This window comes from Pteropus medius, unplaced genomic scaffold, assembly GCF_902729225.1.
Source record: "Pteropus medius unplaced genomic scaffold, Ma_sr-lr_union100, whole genome shotgun sequence".
Lineage (NCBI taxonomy): Eukaryota > Metazoa > Chordata > Mammalia > Chiroptera > Pteropodidae > Pteropus > Pteropus medius.
Genome location: NW_024351556.1, coordinates 5,015 through 17,428, shown reverse-complemented (window position 1 = coordinate 17,428; position 12,414 = coordinate 5,015). Strand labels below are relative to the sequence as shown.

The 12,414-nt window shown below is 42.1% G+C and overlaps 1 protein-coding gene across 1 annotated transcript; it reads left to right on the top strand.

The window, feature by feature from the left end:
- The first annotated feature begins 4,367 nt into the window (after positions 1–4,367).
- LOC120587032 (spermatogenesis-associated protein 31D1-like) lies at positions 4,368–11,609 on the top strand. The gene is given in 7 exon segments (XM_039843640.1): positions 4,368–4,460; positions 8,775–9,421; positions 9,423–9,693; positions 9,696–9,920; positions 10,318–10,527; positions 10,529–10,685; positions 10,906–11,609. Coding segments are annotated over 7 exon segments (2,307 nt in total).
- The last annotated feature ends 805 nt before the right edge of the window (positions 11,610–12,414 follow it).

Here is a 12,414-nt window from a genome sequence, read left to right as displayed (position 1 = left end):
TAATATATGCCAGGTCCATCCAGCCACCCTCGCCCACAATGAAGGCGCTGTGTTTAGAGAGTTGACTCTTCCATTCAAACAGAAAACATTTCTCCAGCAGTTCCAGGGAGAAAAAGTTTGCCACTCCCTTCTACCCTTCCCCACCACAAAAATCATTCAGTACCTTTTGAGAAAGCCTCACAGTTTTCATAACACATTCTCTGATGAAAATCATCATTTTTTTCTTTTTTTCTTTTTTTTAGCACAACTAAAGATATTGATCCTTGTCAATAAATGTTTTCTTCTAATGGAGAATGTTGTTCTCTATGTACTGAATTGGTGTTTGGGGATGGGGGTGGGGCTGGTTCTGTATCTCTGGATTTGTGCTTATGGAAGAGAAGAAATTATTTTAGCTGTTACTGATTTCCTCTTTAGGTTTCTAAGGGATGGTCATTCCCAGGTAGGAGCCTGATAGAGGTATTCTCATTTAATCTTAGGGTCCCTTATTTGACCCTGCTCAGACGTCCCGAAGTTTAAATACTTTATTTCTTAAAAAAAAGTACAAAAATTTCACTTTAAAAACTTCAAGTTCTTATTAAAGTATGAAAAACAAAACAAAACCCTTAAATCCCAGGATTTGGCTCAATTATCTTTTTATCTGCTCCCTCATTACTCTAAAGTATATACAGGTGTAGGGTGAGATGAGTTACCCTGGCAGAATACAGCCAGAATTCCCCCTCTTGTTGCCTTCAGAGACTTTTGAAACGGAAAGTAAAGAAGCGGGTGTTTAGACCCTGAGGTTAGCGATAGGGAGAAAAACTTCCACTTGGATCTCTTGGTGAGGAATAAATGTCATCTGTTCCTAAGAGCTTTTCTTTTCCTCATGAAGTTTGGTGTGATAGGCCATGTTCCCCACTCCTTACCTTACTCTAATGAAAACTGGTAGCAATTTACCCTTTCCCTTCCCTGTACCCTTACTAGAGTAAGGGGGAAGACAGAACTTGCAGCTCTGAAAAAAGATCAAGGATATGAATATTTTCCTGAAAACGGTGGCTTACTTTCACTTAGAAAATGTTGCTGATTCTAGAGAATCTCACAGGTGAGTAGTCATTAAGTGGAGTGTATGTGACTGTGTTTTGTAATTGTGCACACTGAGTTGGCCAAGGCAGGGTCTAGGAACTGGGTGGGTCTAGCTGATGAATCTGTTGTAAGTGGGATGTTAATCTGTCCAGAAGGCACATTTCAATTTTGGCCACGGGGTTTTCATGCTTGTGAAAGCATCTTACAGAATAGGAAGAGCTGCTCCTCAGGACTATCTCCTAGCTTGATAGCATTATTGCAAGACCAAGAGACCACCTGTAGGAGTGGTTACCAGGAAGCCATCCAGAAATTGGGGGGAAAGGAAACAGAGAGTAAGAAAAAGTAATGGCTGAATAAGTGGAAAAGAAAGAAAAAAGTGACAAGAAGGACTTCAACATTATTACTCATGATCCCATTCTGGCCATCCATTTCACTCAACCTTGCCTCAGCCTCACTTCCTGGAGACTAGTCAGGGCTTGGTAGAGGACAAAATACCATTTCCACATAAGAGTATGTGGGATAATCATTAAGCATGAAGACAGTATCTCTAGCGATGTTGTCAGGGAGGTTACCCTCCTATTTAGTGCCTGCTCTCCCAGCCAGCTACATCTTACACCAAGGTTACAGTGGTTTTTAGGGGTGTTTTAGTTATCTCGGTTCCTTGCTGTGTAACTGGTACCACAAAATTGAGTGCCTTAAAAAACACATATTTATTGTCTCACAGTCATTTTGGGTTAGGAATTCAGGCAAGGCCTACCTGGGTTCTCTGTTTCAGGGTCTCTTATGAAGCTGCACTTATGGCGTCAGCCTGGGCTGGGGTTTCATCTAAGGGCTTGATTAGGGAAGTACATACTTCTGTACTCACTTAAAAGCTGTTGACATGAGGCATTTCCTCAAGGCCTATTGACTTGAGTGAGATCTTAAATTCCTTGCTGGCTGTTGGCAGTTCCTTGTCATAAAGGCTAGCAGCTTGCTTCATCAAAGTCACAAGAGAGTTTGCTAGCAAGACAGAAGTTACAGTCTTTTGTAAACTAATAATGAAAACGACATCCTATCACCTCCCCTTATATTATGAGTCAGAAGCAAATCACTAAGTCCAACTTACACTAAAGGAGAAGAGTAATTACACATGGGTGTAAATATCAGAAGGTGTGGGGAACACTGGAACTTTATCACAAATCTTCCTAACATAAGGATTACTTCTTGGAATCCCCACTCAGTTCACTGAAGCAAACATGGTCAAAGGTGCTAAGTGGATCCTTGCTCTCACCCATCTCTATGTCATCAAGGTCAAAGCTGTTTAACAGCTAAGGAGTGGTGCGTGGTAAGAAAATCATCAAAGAGATCGGAGCATCCAAAGAAGACAGGAAAGGTGGCATTGAGGTAAAGGTGGTATGAGGTTAGTTCCCCAGGGGGCAACAGAGTGACTGTTTCCAGAAAGTGAGTAAATGTTGGATGCCAAAACAAAAACAAAAAAAGATGACTACTACAGCCCTCTTTCTCACTACCCCATTTTTGTTTCCTTGGCCAGAGTCATGCCACTGACTGAAGCTTAGAGTTGTAGGAAATGCTGATTCTGTGGAGACCCTGGGACAGGAAAGAGATGGGCTAGGGCCCAGGACAAAAATCTTAAAGTGGGAGCAATCAGTCAGAGGCACGAACATCCTTGTGGATAGATCACCCAATAATCTGACTTCTCACTGTCTGGCTCTTCTTGTCTTAGAGCCCTTTACCTCCATTCCAGTTCAGTTATGGCCATATCCTAGAACTTATCACCAGGAGCACTTCTACCTTCTAAAAAAATAGTCTGACATTCCACCCTTTATGCTTTATTCTTTCAGTTTATGCCCTCTCTATGCCAATCCTTCAACCTCTTCAAGAACTACAAGCCACTTTACACTTTCTCCCTATTCATTTGACAAAATTTTGTCTTCATTTCTTCTCCAAGGAAAACTTCATGGTCCATCACTTAACCCCAAACCTAAATAGCTCTACTCTTAATGGCCTACCCTATTCTCCTTTCATCTGTCCTGTCTAGCAAAATTCAACTCTGCCTTTTTTAGACCTGCCTTCTAATAAGGGGTTGATTCTTTTTGGACAAAATCACACAATTAAGTTTGTGCCACCATAAATTTATGTCCTCCAACTAATTGTCAGCCCCAACACTGCCTGAAAGGAATGCATTCATTCCTTCAGTGTTTAATATGTACTAGACACTCTTCTAAGCACTTGGGACACTCCAGTGAAGGAAACAAAGCTCCCTGTCTTGGGACCTTGTATAATTGTTTCTTAGCCAATTCTCTTGCCTAAGCACTCAGAACTATCTCACCTTCCTACAAATTCTCCACACCCCTCACTCCTTGGTCATATGAGCTGGACCAACACAGAGGAATGAGAAGCCATGAACAAACAATATGTAAATCCCCATCTTTTCTTTCCTCTCCTTCCTGTTTCACTGAAAGGTTTCCCTTGGACGCTTTCCTTGATCCTCCCAACCTGGGATCTCTCCTTGCTTTCGAACTCACAACACTTTTTACACTGTGTGGAATATTTGGCTTAATTATCTACCTTCCCGGAGGACCAATACTGTGTTTACCTCATCATAGTTGGGTGCACCTGGTGGAGCTCTGAAAACTCTGCAGGCATGTGCAAGCGACGGGAAGGATTTCTACGGGGAGGCTCGGCCCAGTGTGTTCCGCCCAACGTGCACGAGTAGCCCAATGACATTCAGGGGTGGGTCCGCATCCAGGGGTGAGGCCTGAGAGGCTAACGTGTTTGGCTTCTTAAAGACTGGATCAGATGGCCAGATGTCTAACCTCTGGTTTCTAGGTCCTACTTCCATTGTTTCTGAAAGATAAGAGTTGAGACTTAACTCAAAGATAGGTTCTGACAAAGGTTTCTGGACTCCCAAGTAACATTACCCCCCTACTCTGCCTGAAGGATCCTTTCCTCCAACTGCCATTTTCATCTCCACCTGCCTGCCCTCGTGCTCTCTCAGCTTTCCACCCCCATGCGAATCCGTGCTGCCCAGAAGACGCTCGCAAGCCTTGGGGGCGGGGCTGTGCCTGATGGCCACGGACCCCTTCTCAGCAGGCACTCAAAGGAACCCCACCGAGGAGATCATAGTAATAAATATAGTAACAATATTGACGAGTGTGAAGGCTTCACCTTATACTGGCTGTCTGGCCTTGCACAAATAAGCTAAATCTCAGATCTCATCTATTATGTGCAGAGATACTAATATGGACTAATAGAGTTTGCCCTAAGAATTGGAATAAACAAAGAGTATTAAACAGTGTTAAGGGCGGATGTTAAAGAATGCGCTGGGGACCCTGGTGCAGTCAGCACGTGGGCCTTGCTTACCATGTTTCAAGCCCAGTGCCTTGAAAGTGCCTGCGCAGGTCAGAAGGACAATGAGAGTCAAGGTGCCACAAGTCCACACACTAAATAAGTCATCATCTCTAATTCTCTGCAGGACTGGTGACCAGAAGGATGCTCATAGCCCTTTGGTTGTTGTCTTCAGAGGTACCAATAAGAGCTTTAACTCGCCTGGGCCCCATCAGTGAATCTAATAGGAATGGTTCCTGGGAACCCAGGTAAAGACCTATCAAGGCATTAGTGACATTGGACAAAGAGAGTAGAGGCAGAACCCTTTGTCATGCCCTGCAAGATCCAGGACAGCAGGACATGAGGCTCTTCAGCTAACAGGACTGTAGGCTTTTTATAGATAAAAAAATCTCAGTAACTGCCTTCATTGTAGGTATTGATAGATTTATGCATTTATTGAAGGCCTGCTATGTGTTCAGATTCTTTGTTAATTGGAAATAGTCATCATGTTTATCTTAGGAAGAGGTAGAAGAGAATTTTTTATGACTGTTTCCCTTATTAGGAAATATTACTTAGTGAATTCGAAACATGGAAAATTAGAAAGAAGAACCATCAAGACGATTACTGTTAACTTTTGATGCATCCCTTTTCTATTTTTACATTGCTTAAATAAAAGGTATTTTAAAAGAAAAACACTATCACAAACATTTTTGTTAAAAACTTTATAAATTAAAGTTATTAATAAATTAATAAAATAAAGTTATTAATAAATTATTTATAAAGTTTTTAATAAAAAGTTTTAATTTTTATTAAAAACTTTATAAACGGCATTTTTAATAACATCCTATTAAGTGGTAGAATATTAAATTCTACTTTTGTTGACATTTGGGTCTTTCTAATTTTTTGAAATTTTAATATTTTGCTTACCATGTTTGCTCATGATTACATTGCTTATAAACTGTCCTATTCCTAACACCATAAAACTTTTCCTAGATGTCTGCTTAATCCAGGATTCTGTCCTGGGCTGAATGCTTTTCTCCTTGTCCATCCTCCTTAGATGAATTATCCACTGATGTAGTTAGCTATTTAAGTGCTAGTCTTGAGTTTCAAGCCAATGAAACCAACTACTTGCTAAACATCTCCAAGGTACAATCTCCCAAACTTAACCTATTATCCTCTTCCCCCAATAGTCTCTTCCTATATTTCCAGTGTCAATTAGTAGCGCCTGGACATCCAAGTAAGAAACACAAAAGCCATTCTATACTCCTCCCTCTTCATTTTCTCCATATGTAGTCAACTACTCTACGATGAGATGAATATGCTGGGCAGAGAAATTCTAGATTTCTCACAGTGCACTACATTCTCCCCAAATAGATTGTAAGATCCTTTAGATAATGAGATGTATTTTTTGAAATTAATTTTTAATTATATAAGGTAATATATGTTTATATTATCTGAGTCAAAATTAAAATATTCTCATTAAGATTAAATATCCCAGACACGTAGATGACTAACAGACATATGAAAAGATCATCAACATCGCTAATCATCAGGAAAATTCAAATCAAAACCACAATGAGATGTCACTTCACACCTGCTATTGTCCTGCTGTGGCTGGCTGTTGGTAGTACTGTGTTTTCTCTAATCAGATTACAAAGACACAGTTTTTGCAAGGTTTCAGTCTGCCAGAAAAATGACATCACGCTTTCCCCCCATTATTGGGACTTTTCCTCCCTTGGGGCTTAGGGAGCTGGAAAACTCTAACCCTTAACTCCCCTCTGTGCTAGAGAACCTCCCCTTTCTTTCCCATTGGGTCTTGAGAAGATGGATGGCAGCATTAAAGACGATTTGTGTTTTATCCATACCATGTGAGTCTGTGCTCCTACTCATTTAGAGGAGAGTTCCATCCCTGGAATTAGAAAATTAATCCTTAATCAGAGTAATGCAGTGTCATACTTTCAATCTGCTAATGAGCTTTGGAGAGAGATGGCCCATCTTTCTCCAGTTGATGGATGATATATGATGTATGATATATGATATCCTCATCAGGTCTTTACTCAGCTAGACTAACACACTGCAGAACCAAGTCCTCAGGGCAGGAAGGGACCCCTTACTTTTCTGGCTCTTGCCTCTTTAAGTTTCCCAACTTCTAGCTTTGCAAATTACTATCTCCCATTAAAATGGCTGCCTATTAAACTCATTAGAGACTCATGCTGTGTCACTTAACTTTTTCCATCTGCTTATGGTTCACAGTATTTTCCATAGAATAACCTGAAATAAATTCTTTATTCTTTTTTATAAGGTTTTTATTTTGATCTTACTACTGTAGAAAATTAACCAAATTCTTTCATCATTTTCCCTATCCCCTAATATTCATCAATCTTTTCCTGTTATTCTATCTATATCTATATCTATATCTATATCTATCTATATCTATATCTATATCTATATCTATATCTATATCTCTATCTATCTATCTATCTATCTATCTATCTATCTATCTATATAGAATAACAGGAAAAGATTGATGAATCTTTCAATAAGATTGATGAATATTCAATAAAGATGAACTAAATCTTTACATGGAACTGGTTTTTCCACACGGGACATTTTAAAGAATATGAGTTGCCAAAACTGGGAAGCAACCAAGATGTCTAAGGCAAATGGATAAATGAAGTGTGGTACAACCAGACAATGAAATATTATTTAGCGTTGAAAAGAAATGAGCTATTAAGCCACAAAAACACACGAAGGAAACTTAAATGCATACTACTAAGTGAAAAAAGCCAATCTGAAGAGTCTACACACTAGATTCAAACTGATGAAGTTATGGAAAAGGCAAGACTCTAGATCAGTGGCTGCCAGGTGTTCGGAGGGAGAATGGGATGCATAGCCAGAGCACAAAGGATTTTAGGGCAGTGAAACTACTCTGTGCGATTCTATAATGGTGGATACAGGTCATCATACACTTCTCCAAACCCAAAGAATGTACGACACCAAGAGTGGGCCCTAATGTAATCTGTGGACTTGGATATGCCCATGTAGGTTCATCACTTGGAACCAATGTTCCACTCTGGTGCTGGATGTTGACAGTGTGGGAGGTAGTGTGTTGTGGGGAGGGTGTACTTTCTGCTAAGTTTGCTGTGAACCTAAAACAGCTCTAAAAAATGAAGTCTAAAGAAGGAAGAAGAAGAAAAGGAGCACGGTGAGGACAAGGAGGTAGCAGAAGGGAAAGGCGAAGACAGCCTCACAATGCCTATCTCAGAGGGACCAACTCTGAAGATTTCCCTGACCCCGTCCTCCTCTCCCTCCTGGCAAAACAATTAATTGCTTCTTAGCTGTGTTTTGTGTTCTATTCCCACTTCTTTTACAGTTCATAGCACTTTATTAGAGTTGTTTGCAGGTATCAGTTAGTGCACTATGATCTACTTGAGGTCAGAGGCACCGCCTTATTTAGTTAACATTTCTACTAAAAATACTACATAGTAGAGTAAAAAGTTTGTTGTGTGAATGATGAAGGACGTCTTACAACTACTGTTTTAAATGCAGTTTTAAAGGATTTTGCTTCAGATTGTGTTTGTAATAGCCTTTTTGGTATCCTGGGAACAGCTGTGCCCCTGTGGCTCATCACAGGAACAGTAATCAGGATGGGACTGAGAAAGCACTGAGGACTGTCTCCAGAAAATTGAGACCGTATGAGAATTGTGAACTAATGATTTATCTCCAATGAGTCTCCTCAAAATGGGGCATGTTATTCTAGTAGAGTTTTTGGAAAATATTCCTCCTTGGAAACAATATAACAAAGTGCAGTCTGAAATCTGGGACCAGACTTCTACGTGGTGATGTTCCTTAGTTAGGAAGATATCATGGGGTTATAAGGAGATCTCACTTTACCAAATGCTATCTCCAGATGGCTACCTGTAATGCTCTCAGGAGAGCTTTATTAGAAAGCTCAGGGATTAGATATATGTAAGATATATGAGACAAATTCCTGAGAAGGATGACATTTTAAACTTTTATTATACATTTATAACTTACTGAAACAGCTGAATTTGCAATTCAACATTCACAAAACTAAGTAAATGTAAAAGAACTTGAAGTTTATCTGTGTTTGTGTAAGATGAAAACATTCTACATGAGAGATGGATTTGAGGACATATATGATCCTGAGTGTAAAGGTTTGGCTACATAAAAATCCCAGGCAGCATTTCAGACTTTCAATGTAGCTTTCCTGGGGGCTCCCGTCTTAGCACAGTGAGTCCTTATCTTCTGCTGACCATGTGTTGGGTGACTATTCTTCAATTTTTATTTCCAACAGAATCTCAAATGCCTCCATAGGCCAAGAATTCCCAGTACTTTTTCATCCCTTACCTCCGTTTTAACCTGAGGTCCAGCCTCAACCCTTACCACAAACCCTGCCCCAGTCCCAGTCTCTACCTCTCACTGAGATCCAACCCCAGGCCCACCTTCAATCCTCACCCCCAATTTTACCATCTAATCCTATACCACAGACAAGGAATGGTGGAGTGTATTTCCATAGACCCCAGAATGAATCAGACCCTCTCACCTCATCTGAAATTCAAAATTTGGAATGGAACGTGTTGCAGAAGCAACAGGAAAGTTTGTGTGGTTCACCCTCTGTGGTCCAAAGATCTTATGAAGACTTTTATTCTTTAGCATCCAACCTTCCTTTCCACCACCCTTCCCAGGTCCATGTTTCAATCTCTATCCAAACAGGAGATTTCCCCCTCAGCAGTGAGCTTCGCAAAACACTGGAGCACCACCTTCAAAAGAGGCTCATCCAACACTGGTGGGGCCTACCCTGCAGGATTCATGAGTCTCTGTCACTGATGAAGCCTCCGGGAGATTGTTCAGAGGAATCTGAGAGGAAGAGCAATCATGGACTCTCATGTCTCTCTGTGTATAAGGGCCAGAGTAGCAAAAATCTAAATTTTGGATTGAGCCAACCTGAAAGCATCTATGAGAGGGAATCAGAAATGCTTCATCTAGAGAAAGATGAGGGGGAGGATGAGGGAAACAGAGAATGACCCAAAAGATCATCTGTTGCGTGACTCGGAGAGCTCTTCGGGTAAGGATCTGGGGTCTGACTCTGAGAAAGACCTAGACAGTCACATGGTAAATCTGTCAGGAGAAAATTCAGTGGTGTCAGGGCCAAGTCTATGTCAGAGACAACTAGAAAATGTCTTGAAAGCACATTTGAGCAAGAAAGTTGAGGAAGTCAGTGAGGGTCGGCTCCCTGGGACTATGCAAAATTCATGGCATGCTATCAATCAGACATTGCTCCCCATGTCAAATCCCACACTGAAATGAAACAGAGAAGTCTGCAACCACCAGTGGGCAGGGACTACACTCTGAATACCTCCCAGGAGCTTTCCTTCATTGGGCCTAGGACACAGCAGATGCTAGAAGCCCATGTTAAAAAGTTTCATACGAAGATCTTTGCATTGAAAGATACCTCATCCCAGCCCTCGTTCCATTCCAAGCTCTCTTCATCAACCAACCTGATTTCTGAGGTGGGCTCCAAATCTGGGGGCTTCACGTCCATTAGGGGAAGCTTAAATCTCTCCATGGAGACAAAATGGGAACGGTTTCAGTGCATATGAGTAGGGAAGGAATACCTGAGATAGTCACTCTGTGGTATCCACCAGGGGCTTGCAGTGGATATTCAGAGAATTACTGATGCTAGACAGACTCTACTGCTTGTCACACACAGCATCACAGGGAAAACAAGTCAGACACAGGATCCACTGGTCAACAGATGTCCACCAAAGCTGCCTGCAGGGCAAGCTGGAGCCAGACATGAGCTAAAGGTTAAGAGTGTGAGTTCCAGTGATAGAGTAGAAATGCAACAGGGCAAGAAGATGAACAAATCAGAACCTGTTCCCATGTCCTACATGTCCAGGGAGATAGATATTCATGGCTGAGAGCATGGATGATCTTCAATCAACAACTTTTGACATCCTGACAAGCAGCGAGCCAGTTAGCTCCCAAAGGACAAATGTGAATGACAGTAAAGGAAAAACTACTATTAGCACTGAAAGCCCCCCAGCAAATATATCAGTTCTCTAAGAGCCTAAATCATCAGACCTTAAGAAACAAATCTTCAATGAGTTAAAGTCTACTGGAGAACAGGGTACATAGGCGGACCCAAGGCCAAGCCAGTGACTTGTCCCTTGCCTCAGATAGCTTGACCTACAAACCTTCCCTGACTCATGCTCAGGGTGTCTCCAGTGTCGACGTGGGAGCTTCCCAGGTGCTGCATGTCCACGTGGAGGACTGTATGGGGGCAGTGGCAGGATACTTGGTCCCCTAAGCATGACTTAAGGTGGTGCCAGGAAAAGAATTTCCCATCAGGTGGAAAGTGAGTGAGCCCTCCAGGCCCCATATCAGAAGAGCCTGGTGGAGGGGATGTAGGGCTGGAAACATCCCAACCTAGAAGGAAGAGTATCTGTATTCAGGACATGGCATTACAGGAGGAGTCTATCCCTTCTGTGATAGGGTCTGGGAGCAAGTCTCCTCCTGAAAGCCTTTTCAGAAAACAAATGAAGCACTTTTTTCAATGGCTTCATTCTGGGATAAAATGCAAAAAACAAGAAAATTCCCAGGAAAAAAGCCATGTATCATCTGCCCAGACCAGAGGCTCGGATAAAAGTAGAGTTGCCTTTACTGGGACAACCAGAGCTCAGACAGTCATGACAGACAGTACGAAGTTCCTAGAGGCGAAACTAGGACCTCATCATACAACCTGCCCTCAAGAGTCCTATCCCTTCTTCCAAGGGAAGTTTCAAAAGACTCAGCAGAAGGTGGAAGTGTGGGCCCAGGCACGGCCTGTCCAGGGCCATCCTTACAGCTGCAGGATTCCCTCTTCCCAAGTGACAAATACCCATTCTCACCAACAAGAAGCAGTCTTGGCTGGACAGAGCTCTCCTACAGGTATCAGACAAATCAGAGACAAGAACAGGCTCCCCCAGACAGTTGTAGCATTTAAGGAGCACCTACTGTGTCAGAAGCACCCTCGGTCTGAGCCCCGCAGGGAGACCGTGCACCGCCCATACCCCACCTGTGGGCTTCAAGCTGGCCAGCGGCTTCCAGCTGCTCTCACCACTGCTGAAGGCACAGTGTTCAGAGATCTGTCTCTACTGTTTAGACAGGAAGCACTTCTCCAGCATTTCCAGCGAAAAAAATTTCACACCCCAAAATAATTTCTTCCTTGTGCAGAGTATTGATTCTCCCTAATAAATGTTTCTCTAATAATAATGATGTCCTCTGTGTCTTATGCTGGGGTATGGATGTTGGTAACTCAGGGCTTGTACTTAGGGTAAAGAAGGAGTTAGTCCAGCTCTTAGGTATTGCTTCCTTTGGCTTCTAAAAGGTGACTAGTCCCCTGGAGCTCCTATAGAGAAATAGATGTCACATGCCCCCAAAACCCATTCCTCTCTGATGAAGTTTGTGGATATGGGCTATGTCTCCGAAGCTTAGCCTTAATGAACATGTATAGCAGCCCACACCTTCTCCCTCATGGAATGCTTTATGTCGTTTAGGGCAGTAGGGCAGACAGGCTGCCTACATCTGAAGAGGGTCAAAGTCAGGTATATTTTTCAGATATTATCAGTGAAGAAGAACCAGTGGCTTAATCATTATTTAGAAGTCAGTGATCAGAGGTTCCCAGAGGTGGTTGAACCCTCAATGTGAGTATTTGGGGGGATATCGCTATAGTGGATCCTGGGCTGGTTGGGGTAGGTCTAGCAACAGCACAAATGCTTCAAAAATCTGTTTCGTGGGTCCAATTAATGTGTTGGGGAAGCATACTTTACACTTGACACTGAAATTTCCCTACAAGAATGTTGTTACCTTGGGAAGGTGGTTCCAGTCCCTGGGTATTTCTTCATGTTGCTGGTTTGGTGACTTTTTTTTTTTTTTCCCAGCAAAAGCAGTACTCAGCTATCAGTGGTAGGAATGTTGACAAGGTGGCCACCTACCTCCCAGGGTAAAATAAAGCTAAAAGTA